We start from the raw sequence: 27,508 nt of genomic DNA, 5'->3' as shown, positions 1-27,508 counted from the left end.
TTCCATTTTAGAACTATTGCACCAACAGTTGTCTCCTTCTCACCCCGCTTCTTGCTTATGGTGTTGTAGCCCAGTCCAGCCTTGTGCAGCTCTACAATCTTGTCCCTGACATCCTTAGACAGCTCTTTGGTCTTGCCCATGTTGGAGAGGTTGGAGTTTGTTTGATTGATTGATTGATTCTGTGGACAGGTGTCTTTTATACAGGTGTCAATTTAAGACAGCTGTCTTTAATGCAGGTAACGAATTGATTAGGAGTGTCTAACTGGTCTGTGGGAGCCAGAACTCTTGATGGTTGGTAGGGGATCAAATACTTATTTCACTCAATGAAATGCAAATCAATTTATCTCATTATCTCTAACCGCTTTATCCTTCTACAGGGTCGCAGGCAAGCTGGAGCCTATCCCAGCTGACTACGGGCGAAAGGCGGGGTACACCCTGGACAAGTCGCCAGGTCATCACAGGGCTGACACATAGACACAGACAACCATTCACACTCACATTCACACCTACGGTCAATTTAGAGTCACCAGTTAACCTAACCTGCATGTCTTTGGACTGTGGGGGAAACCGGAGCACCCGGAGGAAACCCACGCGGACACGGGGAGAACATGCAAACTCCGCACAGAAAGGCCCTTGCCGGCCCCGGGGCTCGAACCCGGACCTTCTTGCTGTGAGGCGACAGCGCTAACCACTACACCACCGTGCCGCCCCAAATCAATTTATATATTTTATAAAATTTGATTTTCTGGATTTTCTTTTTGATGTTCTCTCACTGTAAAAATAAACCTACCCTTAAAATTATAGACTGTTCATATCTTTGCCAGTGGGCAAACTTACAAAATCAGCAAGGGATCAAATAATTATTTCCTCCACTATATATGTACGTGTGTGTGTGTGTGTGTGTAAATAAAATATTTTAAGTGCAAATTATCTCAATAGATAATAAATGCACTGGTGTATCTCAGAGGAGTGTAACTGGACCCTGTAAATGTACAGTACATTTCTCTATTTTCACCTTTGGGGTAAATAGATTTTAAAATGTTTGAACTTTTACTTGTGACTGAGGTATATTCAAACGTGAAAATTGAGTTCAGGAAAGTCTGTGATTTTCAAAAAATAGAAAATTTCACCATGTGAAGGGCTTTTTCAGGCTGTCACACATGTACGACATGTCAATAACCTTCACTAAGTCGCTGCAAATTTCTATAGTAATAGATATAGTAATGATGATAAACATTCAAACGAGTGCATTAATATAAACCTGTGACTTGCTTTGCAGCTGGAACTACTGTCAGAGCTGCTGTTATACAATAATAACATCTTCTGACCAATCAGATTAGAGAATACCAGAGCACTGTGGTAGAAATTATTTTATTGACCAAGTAATGTTCATGAAATAAGTTTAATTTTCTTAGTCTGTGATAAACACAAGGAATCATCGTCCAGTAGTAAAAGCTACCGCCAGTATCTGGCTAGTTTCACATTTACTCACATGTTGTTCAAGGCTAATCATTTTGGAAGTGGGCAACCAGTTCACGTGCTCCTGGATGATAACTTTTCCAAACTGCCACATGACACCCCCCCCAGTAGCTTTTTGACCTTTGGGAATCTAGCCTTTATCTCTAGATGTTTAGCTTCTTAAACATGACATACTAGTCTGAAATAATATGTGAAAAGTAATTACTCAATTGTAAGGGCATTTAGAATAAACAGAATAAAGAAGCACGTTAGATCAACAGAAATGGAGGGGAATGCAGTTGAAAAACAGTTATTTGTGGTGGTTTGATGTTGACAGAATATGGAGGTCTGGGGTTGGACTTCAGCTACAGTGTGGCTGTGGCAGAGGAGCTGGGCAACATCAATTGTGGAGGCATTCCCATGGCCATCGGTGTGCAGACTGATATGGCAACTCCTGCACTGGCTAGGTAACTTTGAATACTTTCTCTTAAATATGACGCATAAAATAAATCCATTTCCTGAAATATCTATCAGCTGGGGTCTTAGTAGGGTCCATCCATCCATTATCTGTAGCTGCTTATCCTGTACAGGGTCACAGGCAAACTGGAGCCTATCCCAGCTGACTATGGGCGAAAGGCGGGCTACACCCTGGACAAGTCGCCAGGTCATCACAGGGCTGACACAGACAACCATTCACACTCACATTCACACCTACGGTCAATTTAGAGTCACCAGTTAACCTAACCTGCATGTCTTTGGACTGTGGGGGAAACTGGAGCACCCGGAGGAAACCCACGCGGACACGGGGAGAACATGCAAACTCCACACAGAAAGGCCCCTGTCGGCCGCTGGGCTCGAACCCAGACCTTCTTGCTGTGAGGCGACAGCGCTAACCACTACACCACCGTGCCGCCCTCTTAGTAGGGTCCATAACAGTAATTGAAAGTTCCACTTGCACATCCTGGACTCAGTTTTTATTTTTAGCTTTGATTTTTCTGTACTCTTCTGTGTCGCTTTGGTGCAAGCTGTCGAGGCAATATCTTTTGTAAATTAATTTTCTTTTATGAAAATATCAATTTGTTATGCAAAGGTTTTTCATCACCATCTCATGAGGTTTTTGCTTGCAGTAATGAAAGGAGCAAATTGTGCCAAATATTGAATAACGTGTAATTATTGCTATGAGGTGTGTAACTGAACTCACTGCCACTGTAGATTTGGATCTGCAGAGCTGAAAAAAGAGTTCTTGCTTCCATCCATAATGGGAGACAAAGTGGCGTGCCTGGGAGTGAGCGAAGTCGGTGCCGGCTCTGATGTTGCAAGTAAGTACGTTTCTCTCCCCCCCAAGGAAAAATACAAGACGGGATTAAGATGAACTTTCATGAGACACGAACTTGATTAAAGTGGGGGAAATAACATTTTAGGCAAGAAAATATGTTTGTTTGTTTTTTTTTTCCTGTATTTCTCAGGGAACAATTAAAACTTCAAGAGTTTCCTTTCATTTCAGAGCCTTTTTACGACACTAGAAAGGTTAGTCATCCACAGAACGTACTAGTGAGAGAACCTTTTTTTCATGAGCACTCGAGGCAAAACTAGATGGTAGGAATTCCCAGAGTTCCCCTAATGTTTTCCTTGAACAAAACACCATTCAAAACACCTTAAAAGCAAAACTTCTAGGCGTTTGTGTTTCCAGTAACCTGACTTTCCGAACTGGAAAGGATTTCCTCTAAGAATCTGATATGGACTTTGAACAGTATTGTTTGAGGATGCAGACTGAAAAAAGAAACTCTGTTGTGTTGCAGGTATAAAGACGAAGGCTGTGCGTAAAGGAGACGAGCTCGTCATTAACGGGGGAAAGATGTGGACCACCACTGGAACGCAAGCAGACTGGATGTGCCTCTTGGCCAATACAAGTGATGGGCTACCACACAGGAACAAATCCCTCATCTGCCTACCCATGAACTTGCCTGGTAAGAGCGTATGCAAAACCAGGAAGCTGTTCGTCCTCCGAATGGGAAGCCATGACCTAATGGTTAGAGAAGCAGCTTTGGGACCAAAAGGTCACCGGTTTGATTCTCTGGACCAGCAGGAATGGCTGAAGTGCCCCTGAGCAAGGCACCTAATCCCCTACTGCTCCGGGTGTGTTGTATGCTGCTCTGGATAAGAGCATCTGCTAAATGCCTGTAATATACACTACAGTTCAAAAGTTTGGGGTCACTTTGAAATGTCCTTATTTTTGAAAGAAAAGCACTGTTCTTTTCAATGAAGATCACTTTAAACTAATCAGAAATCCACTCTATACATTGCTAATATAGTAAATGACTATTCTAGCTAAATTCTACTAAATGTCTGGTTTTTGGTGCAATATCTACATAGGTGTATAGAGGATGTGCAGTCATGTGACCCGTCTGTGTTTACTCCGCCATATTGGACGGCTTCAGGATTGTTTACCTTGCGCGAGCATAATGGATCCAGGGAGTAATCCCCAAGAAAATTCGGAAAATACCCCATCTACATCGCGCGATAACTTGTCCAAGTTTGTTCAGCATCTTCAAGGTGACGTGAGGCAGCGTTACGTGGAAAAGTGTTCCAGGTTGGGGATTGCAGATCCGTACAACTTGCCGCAATCCTTGTTCAGGGAAATTCAGAGCTGCGGTGCCGGCGATTTGCCCGATCTGGCCTACCACGACATTTACAATTTTCTTGTTAATCGTGAATTGTGTTACACTGGCAAAGCCCTCAAAGCTTACAAGAGCCTGGAAGCTTATAAATATTTTGTTGCGGGATGGATATCTCAACTATGGACCCTTTTCACGTGACGTCACGACAAACGCGGCCGCCATTTTGGACATGTACTACCAGTAGTTTACCACAGCCAGCATTGAGGAACGGCCACGTTTAGTGTTAATGTCTGATTTTGATATCTGTCTTGTTGGTGATTTCTCTCATGAAACAACATCCACAAAATATCTGCAGATGAACTTAATTTGCAGTGTTATTACAAAACATGCCCAGAAGCGCAGCGCCGCGCCCCCCTCCCCCCCTCTTTTTTCCGCACTGGAGCCGCTCATCCTCTGCGCTCCGGGACCTCCCACTTTACAAATTAAGCACTGCCTACAAATAAGTGTTCAAAACAAGAGGAACATGTATTTGTCTCTTAAATCCAGGCCGTTCCCTGTAACAACGGTTGGAGAAAGTAATGGCAAATAGTGAGTGCACAAACCATAGAAGGTAAACTGTACACAGCGCCAGGGCAGTGTGATGGTAAACGTAGCTCTCTAAGCCTGCTAACCTCAATTTTTGAAAATACCTCTCCCTCTGCTCGCCCTGTAAATGCCCTACGTCGCTGGATAGCGAAGGTGTTTTCTGCATCTCGCTCCTTTTTCTTGTATGTTCTCCGTTTGTCGCCTTCCTCGCATTCAAACCAATTTGAGCCGAAGTCCGCTACATGTCCAAAATGGTGGTCGCGTTTACGAAGGTCACGTGACTGAAAAGGGTCTATACCTCTGGAAGGTTCCGAAGAAGAATGTCTACTTGATAACCTCACGGGTAAGTGGCATTAAGACGTTTATCATAAAGAGACTATGCAGGACGTTTTATCGTAAGAATGTTCGAAATCTAAACTCAGTTCCAGATAATGACAGGGTTGTAAATATGTATGTTTTTGTCTGAAAAAAAATATCACAAATCACTGCTATCTTTATCTGTGCAGAATTATTATTCAATATCAGATATAAATGTATTAGAAGATTACACCTACCTGCTATGAAGTGTTCACTACAAATTCGGCTGGTAGAACTGGGCTACCAGTTTTCTCTTCGCACAGCGGACACCCATTTTGCGCGTCTCTCCTCGTCTGCGGGGAATCTATAAAATGACAGGCCCTCCTTTTGGCCCTGTCTATTGGTACAACCAAATGCTGAACAAGATCTAACCATTCTCGAAAGATCTACTCCCACACGCTTGATAATTAGAACGGGTTCTATGCGCGGCCATGCCGTCCAAGATGGCAAATAAACAAATATCACGTGACCTCGTGACGTCACGTGCACGCTCTCTATAGAGGCCCATTTCCAGCAACTCTCACTCCAGTGTTCTAATGGTACAATGTGTTTGCTCATTGCCTCAGAAGGCTAATGGATGATTAGAAAACCCTTGTACAATCATGTTAGCACAGCTGAAAACAGTTGAGCTCTTTAGAGAAGCTATAAAACTGACCTTCCTTTGAGCAGATTGAGTTTGTGGAGCATCACATTTGTGGGGTCGATTAAATGCTCAAAATGGCCAGAAAACTATATTTTCTATTCATTTTACAACTTATGGTGGTAAATAAAAGTGTGACTTTTCATGGAAAACACAAAATTGTCTGGGTGACCCCAAACTTTTGAACAGTAGTGTAGTGTAATGTAATTGTTAGGAAAATGTCGGCTCTTCATTCAATAACGTATGATCACTGACTCCTGTTGTGATGGCGCCTGAGCTTGACCCTGTGACTGATGTGTTACAGGAATTCATATTGCCCGTAAAATTGATAAGCTGGGCATGAGGTCCTCAGACACGGTGGAGGTGTTATTCGAAGATGTTCGGGTACCATGTAAAAACGTCATAGGTGAAGAGGGAATGGGCTTCACGTACCAGATGTTGCAATTCCAGGAAGAGCGCCTTTGGGGTGTGGCCAATAGTAAGTGCAAGTGGCATTTCCCATGTATCCTGCCCAGAACCATTTACTCACCCATAGTGAGAGTATTTTGTCTTTGTATGATTCACTGCCTGTGTCATCCTGACATCATATGAATGACGGCAGTGCTGCTTATAAAATGTAAGGAACATCATTTCTTAAGCTGAACTTCATAAAGTGACGATCTAATTTGAAAACGTGTTTCCCTTTTGAGTTCAACTTCCTCCATGACAAACCGTTTTCAAAATTACTGACCGCTTATGTAGGGAACAGTCATCATCATGTTGAGGTGGAAAGTTTTAGTACTTTGGCTTCAACACTTGACTTCCCTTGAGGTCAGTAGCACATGTACTCCTGCCTGTCTGGGATCTAAATTATTTCAAGCCCATCTTTTTCCCATTATTACACCACTGATACTTTTCACTGTTCCTGTTTGTAAAATAAAGTTCTAACGATGATGGAGAAAGTGGTGCAGGAGACGATTAACTACACTCGGCAGAGGAAGATTTTCCAGCAGCCAGTGTTGCATCACCAAGTAGTGCACTTCAGGTTAGCAGAGCTGCAGACTGAGATCGAGCTCCTGCGCTCTCTGCTGTATCGTTGCACAGGTGAGACGACTCATCAACCTAAACATGTAAAGCACTCCATGTTGTCTTTAACTGTTCTATAGCACAGGCTGGGGTTGTCTGTCACGTCAGTGTTTTCTCAGGGTTTTTTTTTTTTGTACTTTAATAAATGCTAATTTAAAGGTAGACTGCCTTTCAGATTGTTCAAGTTTAGGTCATAAAAAGAATTTTCCCTGACACCCAATTATTTTTGTTTAGTGGACTGAAAGCGGCTGAATTTGAATCACAGACTTACAATTTTATTACACTTTTAAAATAGAACAATTAATGAATTTAGGGCCACATGGCCCTAAATTCTCTGCTATTTTTTCTTGCTTCACCATGACCCAATTCAAGATACGATGTAATGCGTCACATGGTGGGCTTTCCCCGTTCACGCAAGGCATTGTGGGATACAAATTTGAAACCGGAGAGAAAAATGGAGGACGCGAACGAAACGTGAAAGACCGACTACAGTAATGGAAAACGAGAAGAAAAGACGTTATGTTGCGAAGGAAACGCAGGACCAAACTAATAAATATCGGTGGTTAGCGAGCACCTTGGTGTGATCAGCTGTTCGTTTAGCGACAGAATGATGGGACTGTCAGTGCACAGTCAAAGTAAACCTGCCTCTGTCTGCACGAAGCGAGCGATTTCATGCACATTATTTTTTAGGGAATCCCCTCAAATTAAATAACTTCCCAGCCACAGAATGACCCATTTTTTAAAGATATTACAGAAATAAACATACATCACAACGACCAAATTGCAGAGGGAACAAAATTTCACCGATTTTATGATATCGAAAGGCCGTCTAGCTTTAACGCGAGCTACTTTAATCAATGCTCGTTTTAAAGGAACAGTCCACCGTACTTCCGTAATGAAATATGCTCTTATCTGAATTTAGACGAGCTGCTCCGTACCTCTCTGAGCTTTGCGCGACCTCCCAGTCAGTCAGACGCGCTGTCACTCCTGTTAGCAATGTAGCTAGGCTCAGTATGGCCAATGGTATTTTTTGGGGCTGTAGTTAGATGCAACCAAACTCTTCCGCGTTTTTCTATGCTATGGAAAGTCCGCACTATAATGACAGGCGTACTAACACCTTCTGCGCGCTTCGGCAGCGCAGTGATACGGAGCTCAGATATCAATGCGCTGCCGAAGCGCGCAGAAGGTGTTAGTACTCCTGTCATTATAGTGCGGACTTTCCATAGCATAGAAAATCGCCACGTTTCAATTTGTGTAACTGAACTTGTTTCATATCACTGGTCATATAAACCTATGTAAACAGGAAAAACGTGGAAGAGTTTGGTCGCATCTAACTACAGCACCAAAAAATACCATTGGCCATACTGAGCCTAGCTACATTGCTAACAGGAGTGACAGCGCGTCTGACTGCGTCTGACTGACTGGGAGGTCGCGCAAAGCTCGGAGAGGTACGGAGCAGCTCGTCTCAATTCAGATAAGAGCATATTTCATTATGGAAGTACGGTGGACTGTTCCTTTAAACCCGACATGTGGAAAACAGTCATCCGTATTGTCAGGCTAATAAACCTTATACTAAGCACCCATTACCACTATATCAAATTATCACAGTCCAATAACTTTTTTATATACTGTATTTACACTCATCAGGAAAGAGCAAGGAAATGAAGCTCTGCTCTCCAATTAATAAATGACGTCCCTATCACCCTAAATTGAAAAGCTTGACTCGCACAATAATTAAAGAATACAGCTTCATTTTATAATTTTCCTCAATGCCAAAGTGAAATAAAAAATGAACAAAGTCAAGTCAGAAATCAGCAGGGTTTGAAAGCTGTTAAAAAGGATCTTCAGTTGTGTTTGCAGCTCTTCACTACTGCAGTAGAAACAGGATTTGAAAAATCTGCCACTTTTTTCTCCCGTCTCACATTTACAGCCGAACAGTAAACCTCCCATCCGTATCGGACCTCTAAAACTATACATGTATGAGGCCTGATTTTTACTCTCGCGCTAGTGTTTGATAGATGTGTGGTTATTTCTGTTCGAGCAGCAGAAAGATGGATTTTGACAGCACAGGAATGAAATAAATCATTTTTATCAGGCCAAAAACCTGAACTTGTAAAATATGCCAGTAATGGAACATTACTTTTGTTCAAGGTCAGGGAAAAAAAAAATTATATAAAAAATCTCCTTCTCACCCCCGGGGGGGGTATCCATGTCATCCTCAAGCTCGGGTCCTCTACCAGAGGCCTGGGAGTTTGAGGGTTCTGCGCAGTATCTTCGATGTTCCTAGTACTGCACTCTTCTGGACTGAGGCTTCAGATGTTGTTCCTGGGATTTGCTGGAGCCACTCTCCCAGTTTGGGGGTTACTGCCCCAAGTGCCCCCACTACCACTGGGACCACGCAACCCTTGACCTTCCACATCCGTTCCAGCTGCTCTTTCAACCCTTGATACTTCTCAAGTTTCTCATGTTCCTTCTTCTTGATGTTGGCGTCAGCTGGGATCGCCACATCTATCATCACCACCCTCTTCTGCTCTTTGTCCACCACCACTATGTCCGGTTGGTTAGCCAGGATCTGTTTGTCAGTCTGGAAGCTGAAGTCCCACAGAACCTTGGCCCTGTTGTTCTCAGCCACCTTCTGTGGTATGGCCCATTGGGACTTGGGTACTTCTATTCCATACTGGTTGCAGATGTTCCTGTATACTATCCCAGCCACTTGGTTGTGCCTCTCCATGTACGCTGATCCAGCTAGCATCTTACAATATATATATATATATATATATATATATATATATATAAAAAATAAGCTTTTGTACAAGATCATGTTTTGTTTTGTTCATCTACTTGTCTGAGATTTGAACTATTCGTGATCATGGTAGGGCCCTGCGTTCTTCGGGTCAGCTTCTGTTAGAAGTTCCAAGGTCGAGATATAAACAGTGGGGTGATCGTTCTTTTGCTGTCGCTGCTCCCAGACATTCACACCACTATTGATCCCGGCCTTTTTAAATCAAAGTTGAAGACCTACTTTTTTAGATTGGCATACAATCCTGACTAGGGGAGTCTTGTTTTTGAGGGGTGCTTCGTTTCGTCTGTTTTATTTCATGTACTTTTGAAAGGCTTTTGGTAATCTGCAGCACGGTGGCACCTTCCGGAGTCAAAACCTGTGTTTTTGTGTTCTGTTTTATGGCTTTGATGTAAAGCACTTTGGATACCTTTTGGTTATTGTAAAGGGCTATATAAATAAAATTTGATTGATCGAAAAAACCCCACACATTTCATGAAACATGCTGGAGTTGCCCTTTAAGTCAGTTCTTTCTTTTGCACTTTTACTGTAAATTTGCTCAGTTCTCAAAATAGTACTCGCAGAATCAAGTTTGCTGAGCTAACAAAGTCTGGCCTTAAAACAAAAATATATCTAGCGAAGTTCAAATACTGTGCTTCAATATATATATTTCATTGGCTGTGGACATAATGTGAAAAGAAGACCAGCACCAGCAAATACTGCCATGAATTTACAGTCAGGTGTCTAGATATAACACAGTAAAATAAAGTCACCATCCAACTATTTTTTTTTCCTCCTCAGCGCTGTACATTAAGGGCAATGATGTGACAAAGTTGGCAAGCATGGCAAAGCTGAAGGCAGGTCGTCTGGCACGCGAGTTAGGAGACAGCTGTTTGCAGTACTGGGGAGGGATGGGCTTCACCAGTGATGTCCTTGTCAGCAGGTTCTACAGGTCAGTCCCCTGCTGTCTCTTTGAATCCAGCTCCTCAGAGTCTTTACCTTTAGTCTGTTATTAAAGAGGACCTGAAGGCAAATTTATCATAAATTCTATTTCTCATTTTATTAAATATAGGAACGCATTTCTGACAGCTGTTTTGTCACTGCTATAGCAAGTTATGAGTGTTTGAAATACGCTATGTAATACATCAGTCCATATGTCAAAGCAATGGCCGTAAACGAGATTCGCTGAGACCTGTGCGAGACATCGTAGGACGGAAGTAAAACGTACAGCGGAAATCAAAGTGACCGACGTCTGCCAACATTGTCAAAAGACACGCGCGCCCTCCTTCGAATGCTGACGTAATCAAGCCGGAAGTTTTCCCCGTGTCCGAAATCGCTCCCTACTCACTATATAGGGCACTGTATAGTGTGGACGCCGTTTTGTAGTGCTGTCCAAAACCTTAGTGAGGATTATTTGGGAAATGCGCTTAGTATAATATGTATTTATTATTTTGAAAACCCACCAGCTGCCTGATCTGGCTCGTTTTAATTGTGCGACAGTAATGACGTAAATGCCAGCGCGATGGACTAGTCCTTATCCTGTCGTCTTTCCAACTCTTCTCTACTACACGTTGGTTCGTAGTCGTATGGAATAATCATCACTGATGAAGCTGGCAAATCTCGAAATTAATCTAAATTGGAATGATATGGCCATATAGCCGCTGTGTAAACAGTTTTCAAAAATGGCGGCACTGACACTTCACGTTTGAAGTCTTGCACAAGCCTCGTGAAGATCACGCGGATAAGCGACGCCTGCTGTAGACTACATTCAACATGGCTAAAAATCAAAAAGGCCGATAAGTGTAATATATGCCAATACGAGTCACGATATAAGGTTAATAAAACCGAAAACGTAATTGAATAACACAAAGAAATAAAGCAAGTTTAAAAATGACTTGAGGTCCCCTTTAATATTTATTGCGCTACAGTGACACCTAGTGATGTGGCTCATGAAGGCAACAATAAAATACAACTTGCTTTGACCTTGAATTTTAAAGACTGTGGTTTCTAATGCTTCATTACTTAAAGAATGAATTAATGTCTCAGAATAATGGCCTTTTTTTTTTTTTTAAATCTCGTCACCAGGGACTCCAGACTGATGTCAATAGGTGGAGGAGCAGATGAAGTTATGCTCTCGATCATTTGCAAGTACATGGACACCCTGCCCAGGAAATAACACCACTGTGTAATTTCTGTCTTGGTGCAAACAAAGCTTTCTTAACTTAGTTTGAACTCAAAACCTACTTCATAATTCATTTTAATGAAGCAGGTTTAATTAATAAAAGATTACATCACCTCCTGCCTTAACAGGTAATGGAAAGCTGGTCTATATGAGAACCTTGTACTTATCTAAACTGAGTAGTTTGAAGGGGTTGCCTTTAAAAAAAAAGGAAAAAAGATTATTTGAATAGAAAGCTATAATTGCTAGCCCGTTCTTAAAGTGGTTTTACCTGAAACCTATTCTGAGGGGGAAAATTCTCTATACAGAATCTACAGGACTGAAAACCATTTGGAGTGGAGCTTAAAGTGCGATCCTATTCATGTTTCTTTTAACCACTAATTTTTTTGAAGTGGAAATCCAATTTGGTACCTGAGCACTTTCATTTCAGGAACTAATTTTTACAAATCAGTATGCAATGTTGTGCATTTGCTTGTTTGTAGCCAGAAGTATATACAGAATTGGTGCACTGGTAACTGATCTTGCTGAATAAAATATCATGCATTAATGCGTTTGTAGTCCTTACATAAAACATTAAATTACTTTCAATATTTATTGCCGATTACTTACAAAGCACAATTTACAATTTTGTAAGAAATCCAACACTTAGTCCAGAGCTGTTTAAGCTTAATTAGTTCTCTATATTCAGAACTCAAACCTCAAGTCAGCAGAAAAACAAGATGTTCATTTCTAACCTTTTCATTTATACATCACTTCTCCCCCCCCCCCAGAAAACATTTTTAATGTTTCCACATATCCTTGAACAGTGAACTGTCCTATCCTTATTATTATTTGTGCATTCAGTAGGGTCTTGTTACAATTATTCCGAAGGAACGTGCTGACCAGGAGGCTAGCTCAATAAGTTGTTTATACAAAAGCATAACCAACAAGCTTGATGAATAATTAGCTTGACAAAACAATGTTTTCTGTTCTCTGACCTGCAGCACAGCCTGAATTTATGCATTTATATAAAAACCAGTTAATTAAATTCAGATGATACATGCCTAGAACTATGGGGGATTAGGATCATTAGTCCTAGGAAACATCTGTTTATCTAGAATGACATATTGGCATTGTATTAAAGCCTTTGTATCTCGCGAGGAATACTGTTAATACAAACATTTACATCCTAAAATCACTAACCTGTGACAGGGAGGAAATCTGGCAACATCTGTCCCTGATTTTACACAAGTGTCGAGTGATAAATATTGAATGCATCAGAGACTCTTTGTTAAATCATCTGAATCAAATGCATGAGTGGCCTGATTCGGGTTGTCTGATGGCACACGCACAGGGTAGAGGACGTCAAGAAAGCAGTCAAAATCCTCATACGAGTCCTTCCATCACCTCAGTCTGATCACCCAGTAAAGAACAGTGAATACAAAGAGAGCAAAAAGTAGCATGTAGCAGTAGATTTTGGTCTGGCTTCCTCTGGACAGCTGCTTCAGTCTGCCCATGGTGGCTCCCAGCAAACCGCCAGTTGAGTCAAAGTTCGAGTCCTACAGCAAATTAAAAATGTAGTGCTTGTTATGGGTTTAGACCATTTGTCATAATTAGCCGATGAAGGTTTACATGCCCGAGGTGCACAAATTAACAGAACATTAACTTGGATTATTCAGTTTATGCAACTCGGATATGCAAGTTCACAGCCTGTAGGAAATTTTCATATGCATATACAGACATGCTGGAAACAGGCTCCTGAACACTCACTCACTAAGAACTAATTAAAGCATTATTCAGTACTAAATATGTAGACTGCAGTATAATTTGCATTGTAAAACTGCACCGTGTGGCAAAAACTGATCGAGCTCATCACCACTGGGTTAAGCACAACTATGAGATCTAGATCACACGAGCAAATTTCAACGAGTGTGAGCATAAATCTTTTTTGTTCTAAACATCACACTGAGACTCAAATCCAGAATTAACTTTTTTTTTTAAAGGCACAAATTGGTTTCTCATAGTGAAACTGGTGATTTAGAAGACACGGTTTTTGTACGTTTACATTAACATTTCAGATAGGGCAACAATTAATGATAAACTGATTCAAATCAACTGAGAAACTTCCTTATCTGGTGTAGACCACTAAAACTTAAAGTTACAGCATATAGGATTTCTTTAGTTACACAAAAACTTATTTATATTTGCTCTCACTATATACTGTTGCTCACTTGCTTCGGCAATCTCCGGAAGCGTAAAATGCAGGACACGTTTTATCTCGGCAAAACATTTACACACAGGATACACGGTGTGTACAGCAGCGAAACACCTCAAAACTCCAACAGCTATAGAAATAGAACATTTTACCCAGAATTCAACTTTGTTGTCAGCACCTTTAAAGGAGTACGCCACCCCCAGGTGAAAATGAGTCAGTCCCTGCAGTCCCTAGAGTTGGATGAGTGAGCCAAAGCATTTTGTAGCCGACCCAGCCATTGCCCTGATCTAGAAACACCCCGGTTAGCTTTAGCTTAGTCGCTGTAATCCGGCGTGTCCAGCTAGCATGTCGTTGCAGAAGTGAATCAAATAACTCAAGATTTTTTTTTATAATTAATTATTTCTCATGACCTGTACATTCACATCGAGTACACATATCAATGCAAATTAACACGAAGGGATTTACTAGACCAATTTATATCTGGAACTATTTTCGGCCACAGCACAGGCAAAGCACCGCTGCAGGCGCAAAGACACCGCGCAGCACCACAACTTCCGTCAATACACCAGAGAACTTAGTAGTCACGCTGGTGTATTGACGGAAGTTGAGGGTTTTCAGGCGCTGCGTGGTGTCTTTGCGCCTGCAGCGGTGCTTTGCCTGTGCTGTGGCCGAAAATAGTTCCAGATATAAATTGGTCTAGTAAATCCCTTTGTGTTAATTTGCATTGATATGTGTACTCGATGTGAATGTACAGGTCATGAGAAATAATTATAAAAAATCTTGAGTTATTTGATTCACTTCTGCAACGACATGCTAGCTGGACACGCCGGATTACAGCGACTATGCTAAGCTAAAGCTAACCGGGGCGTTTCTAGATCAGGGCAATGGCTGGGTCGGCTACAAAATGCTTTGGCTCACTCATCCAACTCTAGGGACTGCAGGGACTGACTCAATTTCACCTGGGGGTGGCGTACTCCTTTAAGAAATGTCCCATGTGCTAAAAGGTATAATAATTTAATAAAACTCCTAGATAGTTATTTTTCTAAGAGTTCACTGATGGATCCTTTGACCACAAACACGTAAAAATAAAAATGTATAAATTTACCATGTCCGTTAAAATTTTATTCTGGTGTTTGACTTCAGTCCCAATGTCAATAGAGAGCTGGCAGAAGACAAGAACACACATGATCATTCACCTAATTGATTATTCAATAGCATACACATAAAATACACCATACTGACTGTACTCCGATATATAATATTCAGAACTTACATGTTTCAATGCATTTACTTTGGCTCTAAGACCTTCTTGTAACTCTTCATTCTCCTCCTCGTAAACGCTGTAACCGCTGGCCACATAATTCCCCTGCGGAGCTCCTTCACCTGTGAACCATTTCAAAAAATATTCTCTTTAATTAATTTGATATTGCATATACATCAATAATAGCCTTAAATCACAAACCTATGACAACTTCATTATAAATTGGAGCATTAATCATGATTTTAGTCTTTGCAACAGTCTTCTGCATTTATTTTTTTTAAACATTATATTTAACAGTTATTCCACAAAATCGAGTCGTACATGAGCCGATAGCCGATGAGGAGTGTAGTGCTGAGTTGGCTATAAGCCATGAACGACAAGATTGAGTGGAATAACTTACTCTATCCACAGTCACTGGATTTTGAGAAACTGAGCATGTTTATTTTTTGAAAATTCGATAAATAAAAACTTGACAAAACGCCCAACAAAATAATTTCCCCTTAGAATATAAAACTGGCAAAATGACACAGTAGCAATTTGTGAAAAATGCTATAATAATTCTTGAAAAATAAAAAAAAAATGTTCTTACCATCAAATACTTTTATTCCATATTTTGTTGCTTTTTGGGGGGTTGGGGGGTTTGAGTAGAGTTTTTATTTCATTCTTGGTTGGTTCAGCAACAAGGTCCACCATTTTCTTCTTCTGCTTCAAGTTTTTTTTGGCGGTTGGCAAACCAATTTAAAGGTGCATTCCCACCACCAACTGAGTGGCACAGGAGAAATTGGGGGGGGATACTATATTCTAACCATTTTGGTTTCTTTTGAATATTTGATAAAGTAATATATCTGACTTGATGTTCTCCGCCATTTTGTTTCTCTCTACTCATGGTATATGAGCTGATAGCCTAATAGTGGAGTAGCCAATCAGAGCACATGATTGGTGAAATAAATTTATAAATTTTTATATATACATACACATACACAAAACGCATGTCTGAATTTGATATACCAAATTATACAAAAATGATACAATACATTCCTGTAAAAGATTTTAATTGCATAAAAATATAGGAGGAGACCTATATTTTGTCATTCTAATTTTTTTTTTTTTTTTAAGTAGAAGGTATTTATCTCTTGGATGGAGGACAGTATATCCTGGCTCATCTAAAGTTTGTTTGCTGGATAGCAATGCTGTTTCCAAAAAAGTTGGGACACTGTAAAATATAAATAAATACAGATTCCGATTTGCAAATCATGGAAACCCTGTACTATTTTCAATAAAACGGACAACATATCAAATGCTGAAACAGACATTTAATCACCACTTGGGGGGGAATAAATAAATAGCTCATTTTGAATTTGATGCCAGCTGTAATTACTATTGTGTTGCACTACCTCTTCCTTCAACACTAAAGGTTTGGAAAGTGAAATTGTCCCATTCTTGCAAAATAAGTGTGTTTAAAACAACTGAGAAAAAGCTCAATCCTCATAATAGCATTTATTTACATATACACAAAGGCACTGGGAGCACTGCGCATTCAATTCCAAATGAAAACATGAACAAAATATCAATTTTAAACTGAAAAATGAAGAAAAAAAAAAATAGGCTGTTCCCAAAAAAGTGTCTGCATTTTCATTTACAAACTCGAATATTTACAGTACAAACTGATTTGTTTACAGATTTAGCTTTTCTGTTAATCACTGAACTAATATTTAGTTGTACAACCTTTATTTCTGATAACTGCTTTACATCTGTGTGGCATGGAGTCAACTAACATCTGACACGTGCGAAGAGATATTCCAGCCCAAGCTGACTGGACTACATTCCACAGTTCTTCTGCATTCTTGGGTTTTACATCAAAAACAGCCACTCCACAAATTATCAGTCGGATTGCGGTCCGGAGACTGGGCTGCCACTTCATAACATCAATCTTGTTGGTCTGGAACCAGGATGTTGCCCACTTGCTGGTGTGTTTGGGGTCGTTGTCCTGCTGAAAAACACCCATTTCAAGGGCATTTCTTCTTCAGCATAAGGCAACATGACCTCTTCCAGTATTTTGATATGTTCAAACTGGTCCACGGTGCCTGGTATGCGATAAATGGGCCTGACTCCAAAGTATGAGAAACATCCCCAAACCATTATGCTTGCACCTCCATGTTTTACAGTCTTCACAGTGTACTGTGGCTTGAATTCAACGTTTATGGGTTGTCTCACAAACGGTCTGTGGCCTTTAGACCCAATAAGAACAATCTTGCTCTCATCTGTCCATAGAATGTTGCGCCACTTCTCTTTAGGCCAGTCAATGTGTTCTTTTGGCAAACTTTCACCCTTTCAACACGTCTTTTTTTCAGCAATGGTACTTTACGAGGGTTTCTTGCAAATAGTTTGGCTTCACATAGGCATCTTCTGATTGTTGCAGTACTCGCAGGTAACTGAAGATCTTTGATTTCCCTGGAGCTGATCACTGGATGCTTCTTTGCCATTCTTGTTACTCTATGATCTACGCAGATGGTAGTATTTCTTTTCCTACCACGTGTTTCGGGTTTTGTTTGCCATTTTAAAGCATTTGAGATCATTTTAGCTGAGCAGCCAATTATTTTCTGCACTTCTTTATATGTTTTCCCCTCTCCAATCAACTTCTTCATCAAAGTTCTTTCTCCTTCGGTACAATGTCTGGAACGACCCATTTTACTCACTGAGCAAGGGCTAAAACCAGGAGGTGCAACATTTGCTGCCTTCCTTCTTTAAATAAGGGCCATAATTGACGCCGGTTTCTTCACAGAATGAATGACCTCACTAACTGAACTCCACACTGCTATTACAACCCCGATTCCAAAAAAGTTGGGACAAAGTACAAATTGTAAATAAAAACGGAATACAAATGATGTGGAAGTTTCAAAATTCCATATTTTATTCAAAATAGAACATAGATTACATAAATGTTTAAACTGAGAAAATGTATCATTTAAAGAGAAAAATTAGATGATTTTAAAATTTCATGACAACACCACATCTCAAAAAAGTTGGGACAAGGCCATGTTTACCACTGAGACACATCCCCTTTTCTCTTTACAACAGTCTGTAAACGTCTGGGGACTGAGGAGACAAGTTGCTCAAGTTTAGGGATAGGAATGTTAACCCATTCTTGTCTAATGTAGGATTCTAGTTGCTCAACTGTCTTAGGTCTTTTTTGTCGTATCTTCCGTTTTATGATGCGCCAAATGTTTTCTATGGGTGAAAGATCTGGACTGCAGGCTGGCCAGTTCAGTACCCGGACCCTTCTTCTACGCAGCCATGATGCTGTAATTGATGCAGTATGTGGTTTGGCATTGTCATGTTGGAAAATGCAAGGTCTTCCCTGAAAGAGACGTCGTCTGGATGGGAGCATATGTTGCTCTAGAACCTGGATATACCTTTCAGCATTGATGGCGTCTTTCCAGATGTGTAAGCTGCCCATGCCACACGCACTAATGCAACCCCATACCATCAGAGATGCAGGCTTCTGAACTGAGCACTGATAACAACTTGGGTTGTCCTTCTCCTCTTTAGTCCAAATGACACGGCGTCCCTGATTTCCATAAAGAACTTCAAATTTTGATTCGTCTGACCACAGAACAGTTTTCCACTTTGCCACAGTCCATTTTAAATGAGCCTTGGCCCAGAGAAATTGACACAGTTTCTGGGTTCGGGGGAACCCACCTGTCCTGCCAGAACGTCTGTGGAGGACATTGAAGATATCTACCTATTCGGAACCATGATTACAGGACTTTTGCTGATTGGATTAGGCATTGCCCTGGTATATCGGGGAAATCAGACAACGGTGACAGCTGTTCAAAGCCCCAAAAAGCTGCCTGATATGATTGGAGTGGTGGGCAAAGCTGTTTGCACTTGGACTGTGGACATTCAGAACTTTAACCACAAAATGGTTGTTATCTTGGAGCAGCTTTCAGCTTTGCAAGGAATACGTATTTCGGAGACCAAATGGAATTGAATTGAACAGAATGGATGAAATGGACAGATATGGACGAGTGGTGTGGATGTGTAAAGACTGCGTCTGTTTGAAAGACTAAACAATCTCTATCTTATCGACATTCGGCTCCCTGAACAGCACTGGCCTTGATCAAGGCCGTTGCTGGGTAACATTTCCCCCAGAAGGTCACTGCTGGGAGACACTCTCGCGTTCCTTCCCCAATTTTCCGCCATCGCCGTTTTTCACCCCCAGGTTGACAAGCGGGTGCGTGACCAGCGCCGTTTGCATGGCTGCAGGAGCAGACGGCTGCTTGCTTGCGCTGGGTTCTCTCTACCTCCTACCCTCCTACCCTCTTAACCCTTCCCCCCCACCCCTGATTACCCCTTCCTTCCCCCCTCTCAAGTCCCATGTTTCAAAGTGTACTTGTGTTATTGTGTGCTTTTGCGGAGGTTTTTAAATGTTCCCACACTGTACTCCTGATAGGAGCATTGTGTGTGTGTGTGTGTGTGTGGGGGGGGGGGGGGGGGGGGGGGGGTTCTTTTTTCCTCATATTTCCTTTTTTTCTTTTTCCCCGTCTTCCTGTCCTGTCCTTACAGAGGGGGAACAGGTTGATGGTCAATTTCACTGGTAACAGTGACAAAGGGTTCATTCATCAGAAGACGTCTGCACTTCTGGATCGTGTTTAGATACGGCTTCTTCTCTGAACTACAGAGTTTTAGCTGGCAACGGCGGATGGCACGGTGAATTGTGTTCACAGATAATGTTCTCTGGAAATATTCCTGAGCCCATTTTGTGATTTCCAATACAGAAGCATGCCTGTATGTGATGCAGCCATCTAAGGGCCCGAACATCACGGGCACCCAGTATGGTTTTCCGGCGTTGACCCTTACGCACAGAGATTCTTCCAGATTCTCTGAATCTTTTGATGATATTATGCACTGTAGATGATGATATGTTCAAACTCTTTGCAATTTTACACTGTCGAACTCCTTTCTGATATTGCTCCACTATTTGTCGGTGCAGAATTAGGGGGATTGGTGATCATCTTCCCATCTTTACTTCTGAGAGCCGCTGCCACTCCAAGATGCTCTTTTTATACCCAGTGATGTTAATGACCTATTGCCAATTGACCTAATGAGTTGCAATTTGGTCCTCCAGCTGTTCCTTTTTTGTACCTTTAACTTTTCCACCCTCTTATTGCCCCTGTCACAACTTTTTTGAGATGTGTTGCTGTCATGAAATTTCAAATGAGCCAATATTTGGCATGAAATTTCAAAATGACTCACTTTCGACATTTGATATGTTGTCTATGTTCTATTGTGAATACAAGATCAGTTTTTGAGATTTGTAAATTATTGCATTCGGTTTTTATTTACAATTTGTACTTTGTCCCAACTTTTTTGGAATCAGGGTTGTAATTTGAACACGCCCCTTTCATTAAATGAGTCAATTACACCAATTAGCAGAGCGTATGTCATGACTGTTGATTCTGTTGGTTGCCCATTACTCGGCTACACCCATTTTTTCCCCCCATGTTGTAGTATCTTTTCTGCCAAAATCAGTAATTAAAAACACAGTAATGTTAGACTGCTATTATTTTGCACATAACTGTATAGGATTTCATCTGCTCAAAAGTTCGGGTCTCCTTTGTTGTACTTTGTGCTTCATAATGCACCAAATGCTTTAAATGAAAGCGAGGTCTGGACTGCAGACAGGCCAGTTTAGCACCCGCATGCTTTACTATGGTGCCATGTAGTTTTAATGTGCGCAGAACGCAGTTTGGCATTGTCTTGATGAAATGAGCAAGGCCTTTCCTGAAAAGGATTTTGTCTGGAGGGCAGCATGTTGCTCCAAAACCTGTATACATCATTCAGCCTTAATGATGCCTTCTCAGATGTGCAAGCTACCCATATCATGTGCACCCTCATACCATCACAGATGCTGGCTTTTGAACTGTGCACTGATAAGCTGGATGGTCCCTCTCCTCTTTAGCCTGGAGGATGTGGTGTCCATGATTTCTAAAAAGAATTTCTACTTTTGATTCATCAGACCTCAGGACACTTTTTCCACTTCACCTCAGTCCATCATCAAAGAGCTCAGGCCCAGAGAAGGTGGTGGTGTTTCTGGATATTGTTTAGATCTAGTTTTAACTTGCATTTGTGGATGCAGTAATGAACTGTTTTCACAGACGATGGTTTTCTGAAGTGTTCCTGAGCCCATACAGAAGAAGAAGAAACCTTTGTCACATGCACACTTCAAGCACAGTGAGATTTATCCTCTGCATTTAACCCATCTGAAGCCGTGAACACATGCGCGCACACACCCAGAGCAGTGGGCAGCCATACTACAGCGCCTGGGGAGCAGTCAGGGGTTAGGTACCTTGCTCAAGGGCACTTCAGCCCAAGGCCACCCCATGTTAACCTAACTATGACTGTGGGGGAAACCGGAGCACCCGGAGGAAACCCATGCAGACACGGGGAGAACATGCAAACTCCACACAGAAAGGCCCTCGCCGACAGCTGGGCTCAAACCCAGAACCAGTATTAATACCTCAAGTCCACTCACTGATGACGTAAAGCAAGATCTGCAGACTATAGCCCACTGCTCTAAATTTAATGCCTTCATTTCAAAGGGCAAGCACACTTTGGCACTTGGTACAACTGATATTACATTGGCGCACATTACTTGAAATTTACAACTTTATATTATATATGACACCAGCACTAGATCTCTATTCATTAACTCACTATCCTGATGTTAATCAGTGATGACAGATAGATATCTGCGATCATAACACTTATCAGCCAGAACTGTTCCAACCTCCATTTTCTCCAGAGATGAAAGAAACTTGTAGGGCAAAGGAGGGCATTGGTTCCTGTGGGGTTTTCAGCCCCACTACATTGAAAACGCATGGAATATCACAAATGTGTCATATTATTGCAGATTACTCAGGAGCCAATCAGAATGCGTGATCACTGCAGCCAGTAAAAATGAAACAGAAATGTAAAGCTGGACTCTTCTGCTGGGGGATTATTGCCCCACATCTCTGGGGAATAGGTTCTACTGTAAAACAAACCAAATAAAGTTGCCTTATTAGAAAACTGTTGCACTTATCACTGGATTTGATGCCAGTTAATTTGTAACTGTATTTGTCCTATTACTGTTAATGTTACATGCTTTATACCACATTTCTTAAAAAAAAAAAAAAAAGTGTGGGGCCAAATGCCCCCCTTTGCCCGACAGTTATCACACGTTCTGATTGGCTCCTGAGTAATCTGCAATATTCAGTCCCCCCAGGATTTCGCGGGCCTTTTTTGTGATTGTTGCGGACTAAAATGTCTGATGTTGCGAGGGGTTTTCCAAAAAATCACAATGAAAGTTGCGGTGTTTAGGTTTTTGTTGCGATTACATTGCGGGAGGAAGTGAAAGTTGCAAGGAATTGTTTCGATTTTCTCTTTTTGTGATTAAAATTGAGTGACATGTTAAATATTAAGTTATTACTGAAAAACTATTGATTAAAAAAAACAAAAAGACACTGAGAAATGGTCCTATAAACAACTTTACCAATATAAAAGATTACCAGGACTACAAAAACGCAGAAAAATAGGCTTTACTTATCCAAATGCACCTGTTGGTTCAAAAGTTAAAGTGCATAGAACCTCACAGCACAACATGAAGTTACCTTAAAATATAATATAAATGCCTCAGCTTTCATGTAAGAAAAAACACTATTAATACTAGTACTGTGTGCAGGCAGTCTCTCCTGAAGACTAAATTAAACAATAATTATAAACTAATAAAATAAATGGCTCAGGCTTCATAGAAGAAAAAAAATTTGAACAGAATCTCACAGTATGATGCTGAAGCTGCCTAAACAATGGAAAATAAAATACCATTTTGGCAAAAACGTTGGCATCCAAGTAAAAAAAAAATAATGTAAAGTGCACACAGTCCTTCACTGTAAACATAACACACTTTCAGTAACAGAATTTAAGCCTATATAAACACTGACTCGCACATGCTGCTTCTCTTGAAGGTATACACAGAAGTAAGCAGTGTTGCCAGATACTGCTGACGTTTTCCAGCCCAAAATATGTTCAAATCTTGCCAAAATGCACCTGAAAAAGCCCAATCTGGCAACACTGGAAGTAAGGCAGAAGGTAGTTTGTCGACGTCACCTCAAGACGACGCCAACGATTGGTCAAATTTGCGTGAAAGTTGCGGTGATTGGATATAATTGCAACACCGCCCTGAATTCGTGGGGATTGGTTGAATTTGCGTTGAAGTTGCAAATCGCAACATCGCGAAATCCTGGAGGGTCTGAATAATGTCTGACATGCTGGTGATAAGGGCGGCACGGTGGTGTAGTGGTTAGCACTGTCGCCTCACAGCAAGAAGGTCCGGGTTCGAGCCCCATAGCCGGTGAGGGCCTTTGTGTGTGGAGTTTGCATATTCTCCCCATGTCCGCGTGGGTTTCCTCCGGGTGCTCTGGTTTCCCCCACAGTCCAAAGACATGCAGGTTAGGTTAACTGGTGACTCTAAATTGACCGTAGGTGTGAATGTGAGTGTGAATGGTTGTCTGTGTCTATGTGTCAGCCCTGTGATGACCTGGCGACTTGTCCAGGGTGTACCCCGCCTTTCACCCGTAGTCAGCTGGGATAGGCTCCAGCTTGCCTGCGACCCTGTAGAACAGGATAAAGCGGCTACAGATGATGAGATGCTGGTGATAAATTCCACGTGTTTTCAGTGTAGTGGAGCCTAAGCAATACTAAGTACATACATTGTTTTTACCCTACCTGCATTTAAATTTGAGGAAATGGTTTTATGGAAGTCTAAATAAACAAAATAGAACAGTGGCTACAAATAGACAGTTCATAATTTGAGACCTTTTCAGATTTACCAAAAAAAGAACAATTTTACAAAGGTGTTTTTCAGTTAAAACAGTTAGTATTGGTTAATTAAATCAACCGGAAGACACACCCCCTCGCCTTTTTATCTTGTCGTCTGATGATACAGCTTGTTACCGGAGATGGAAATTTTTTTTTTTTTAGCACGATCAGCAAGTTGAGGGAAAACCCGGACGTTATCATCGCAGGTAAGCATGGTGGAAAGATCATGGACATGTTTTTACTGATCAAATTCACAGATATTTCATGATCTCCTTGTCGAAACCTACTTTATTTCTTATTGGCATTCAACATTAAAACTTAACTATGTTTCCAATGACATGGAACCAAATATTTGTTTTATGGTATAAAGAATGATTTAAGTGCATCCCTTTTGGAGCTACCAGTGGTCAAAAAAAGCACTTTTTCTAAATGACACGAGTAATTTTGCTAAATATGACATATTGCCATACATTCACCAAAAATAACGTTATCACCAAATTTTTTTTGCATGGTAAATAGAGCTATCACAGGGCTACAATAAACAACCAAGTTTATTTAGTCAAGCCTTTTGATATTGAAGATAAGTGTTAAAGTACCATTCCACCATTGGATGTATTCTTTGGCATAAAATACAATATATTTTATGACAACATGACTAGACAGAGAAATCTTTTAGCTTCAAAATGATATATCAAAATTTTTTGACAACGACAAGTATATTAATTTTGCGACCAAAGTCACCTACCCTTTTAATTTCCGTGCGGTAGTGAAACGTGATGTCATCGGCAGGTTCCCCTTCTTGTGTACCACGTGTCGGTCTATTTTTAGACCAGGAAACCCACAAAGTGAGAGAGTCATTTCTCCTCATATATGGGGGCCAAAAAAATTGCGAAAAATTGAGTTAATCCTTCAGTTAGCTAGATTTATTGGTATTAGCTAGATTTATTGGTATTATTTTTATCACGTTCTATCCGCCATTGCTGATAATATGTGCCACGTCACGTGGTACACAAGAAGGGGAACCTGCCGATGACATCACACGCGGAAATTAAAAGGGTAGGTGACTTTGGTCACAAAATTAATATACTTGTCGTTGTCAAAAAATTATGTTTGATATATCATTTTGAAGCTAAAAGATTTCTCTATCTAGTGATACCATTTATATATGTTGTCAAAATATATTGTATTTTATGCCAAAGAATACATCCAATGGTGGAATGGCACTTTAAATGTGATTTTTAGCTTGCGTACCCTGATTGTAAAACAACCCTTAGGTTAATATGGGACGGCCTTGGGCTGAGGGGCCCTTGAGCGAGGCACCTAGCCCCCAACTGCTCCCTGGGCGCTGTTAAGGCCAATTTATGCTGACAACCCAGTCCTCGCAGATAGCGTCGCAGACAGTGTCGCAGACAGTGTCTGCGTAACCCCCCCACCTTCGCAGACGCTCTGCGCGCACCTCCCAAAAATTGTGACCACCGCAGAAGCCTCGCAGACAAGAGGGCTCTGATTGGTCCACTCTACATCCGCTGTACATGCACTTCCGCTTCCCTACTTTCCCGGTTTGGTTTATTTTCACGACCAGCATTTTTAAAAACACGAGCGAAGAGGGAGCAGCATGAAGAGTGGTTGATTGAGGAAGTACGTACATCTATACGACTCCAGTTCTAGTCATTATAAAAAAAAAAGTTCTAGTCATTATAAGTAACCGGAGGATAAACACTCCACTAACCACACCCACCAACTACTCCTAGCGACTTCGCGCCCCCTTGCGTTGTGCCGGTGAATAACATCGCGCACGCCTATTACTCCCCGCTCAACGATAAATTACAACTGTCTGCGAAAAGCTGTCTGCGAAAGCCTTGTCGCAAGAGCATGCAGAGGCCTTTAGCATGGCTGCCCACTGCTCTGGGTGTGTATGTGTGTGTGCTCATTGCTCATGTGTGTGTTCACTGCTTCAGATGGGTTAAATGCAGAGAGGAATTTCACAAGTGTGTGATGAATAAAGTTGTGCTTTCTTTCTTTTCTTATTGCAATAAATAGAGTTAGACCATAGTTACACTACCGTTCAAAAGTTTGGGGTCACTTTGAAATGTCCTTATTTTTGAAAGAAAAGCACTGTTCTTTTCAATGAAGATCACTTTAAACTAATCAGAAATCCACTCTATACATTGCTAATGTGGTAAATGACTATTCTAGCTGCAAATGTCTGGTTTTTGGTGCAATATCTCCATAGGTGTATAGAGGCCCATTTCCAGCAACTCTCACTCCAGTGTTCTAATGGTACAATGTGTTTGCTCATTGCCTCAGAAGGCTAATGGATGATTAGAAAACCCTTGTACAATCATGTTAGCACAGCTGAAAACAGTTGAGCTCTTTAGAGAAGCTATAAAACTGACCTTCCTTTGAGCACATTGAGTTTCTGGAGCATCACATTTGTGGGGTCGATTAAATGCTCAAAATGGCCAGAAAAATGTCTTGACTATATTTTCTATTCATTTTATAACTTATGGTGGGAAATAAAAGTGTGACTTTTCATGGAAAACACTAAATTGTCTGGGTGACCCCAAACTTTTGAACGGTAAATGTAGACCCTAATTATCCCCCCCCCCCTTACTTTTTGTTTGTTTGTCTTCACATAAATGCCTTTCCTTGAATTTCTCTCTCTCTCTCTTCCATTTCCTTCCTTCCACGTCAGTTCCACGTATGTATGTAGTTCCAACCCTTTACACGACCTAGTTCCCAAAGTAGGCACCCTAAGTAGGCTACATGACCCATATCTTCCAAAACCACCACAATATAAATATGATTAGGTTATTTGAGGTGGTGCCCTGTCTCAGCCGACACACGGAGAAACCGTCATCACTGCTCCTGCCTGTTAGCATACATGATCATGACTAGCATTACTTTGATTTGACTTACCCAAACCTGCGCGCCTCATTTCACCGTCAAACCTTCAGCTTTAACGTTTCCCAAAATCACTTCACCGAACTGCTAGAACCAGTGTTCGCTCTTTAAACAGAGTCGATGATGAACAGAAGATAAATCCTGCCGTAGGTCTGATATCTTCCGTTAGCCTACGTCTTCACGCCACGACATCCTACGGAAGCCGGTATGGTTCCTGAGTGACGTAGGGAAAAGGATTGTGGGAAATGGAGTTTTCACGGGTTTCTGTCTGTGTAACAGTATTAAAAAGGTCCCATGGCATGAAATTTTCACTTTCTGAGGTTTTTTAACGTTAAAATGAGTTCCTCTGACCTTCTTAAGTCACCCCAGTGGCTAGAAATTTCATAATGTGTAAACCAAACTATGCCCAACATTTGAGAATGGTGCGTCAAAACGGCGCGTTGATAAACTCTTCCCTTTACTACGTCAGCAAGGGAGATGATCCCCACGCCCCCCTCTGGATTCCCACCCACTGTATGGATTGCCCCGCCCAGTTGTAGTGAGGAGACCATAGAGGACACAACAACATGGCATCACCTAAGCGAGCGAAACATGGAAATTGCGCTGTAC

At 41.3% G+C, this 27,508-nt stretch overlaps 2 protein-coding genes across 2 annotated transcripts in view; one reads left to right on the top strand and one right to left on the bottom strand.

Moving 5' to 3' along the window:
- The window catches only part of zgc:85777 (uncharacterized protein LOC405871 homolog), a 93,521-nt gene extending 81,293 nt beyond the window's left edge, over window positions 1-12,228 (top strand). Inside the window, exons 3-9 of the mRNA XM_060942752.1 lie at window positions 1,796-1,925; window positions 2,671-2,777; window positions 3,258-3,425; window positions 5,963-6,136; window positions 6,580-6,741; window positions 10,304-10,454; window positions 11,588-12,228. Of these exons, the coding sequence (XP_060798735.1) occupies window positions 1,796-1,925; window positions 2,671-2,777; window positions 3,258-3,425; window positions 5,963-6,136; window positions 6,580-6,741; window positions 10,304-10,454; window positions 11,588-11,678 (983 nt within the window). The 3' untranslated portion in view covers window positions 11,679-12,228. The remainder of the gene's footprint in view (window positions 1-1,795; window positions 1,926-2,670; window positions 2,778-3,257; window positions 3,426-5,962; window positions 6,137-6,579; window positions 6,742-10,303; window positions 10,455-11,587) is intronic.
- Window positions 12,229-12,259: 31 nt separating this feature from the next.
- On the bottom strand, window positions 12,260-27,100 carry bet1 (Bet1 golgi vesicular membrane trafficking protein). The gene is made up of 4 exons (XM_060942753.1): window positions 26,915-27,100; window positions 15,149-15,258; window positions 14,981-15,037; window positions 12,260-13,219 (listed from the first exon to the last, which is right to left on the bottom strand). Exons 1-4 carry the CDS (start codon window positions 26,931-26,933, stop codon window positions 13,064-13,066), a joined length of 342 nt encoding a protein of 113 aa, XP_060798736.1. The 5' UTR covers window positions 26,934-27,100; the 3' UTR covers window positions 12,260-13,063.
- Between the last annotated feature and the right edge of the window lie 408 nt (window positions 27,101-27,508).

This window comes from Neoarius graeffei, chromosome 16 (genome assembly GCF_027579695.1).
Source record: "Neoarius graeffei isolate fNeoGra1 chromosome 16, fNeoGra1.pri, whole genome shotgun sequence".
Classification (NCBI taxonomy): Eukaryota; Metazoa; Chordata; class Actinopteri; order Siluriformes; family Ariidae; genus Neoarius; species Neoarius graeffei.
The sequence above is the reverse complement of the archived record's forward strand: the minus strand, read 5'-3'. Positions and strand labels throughout refer to the sequence as shown.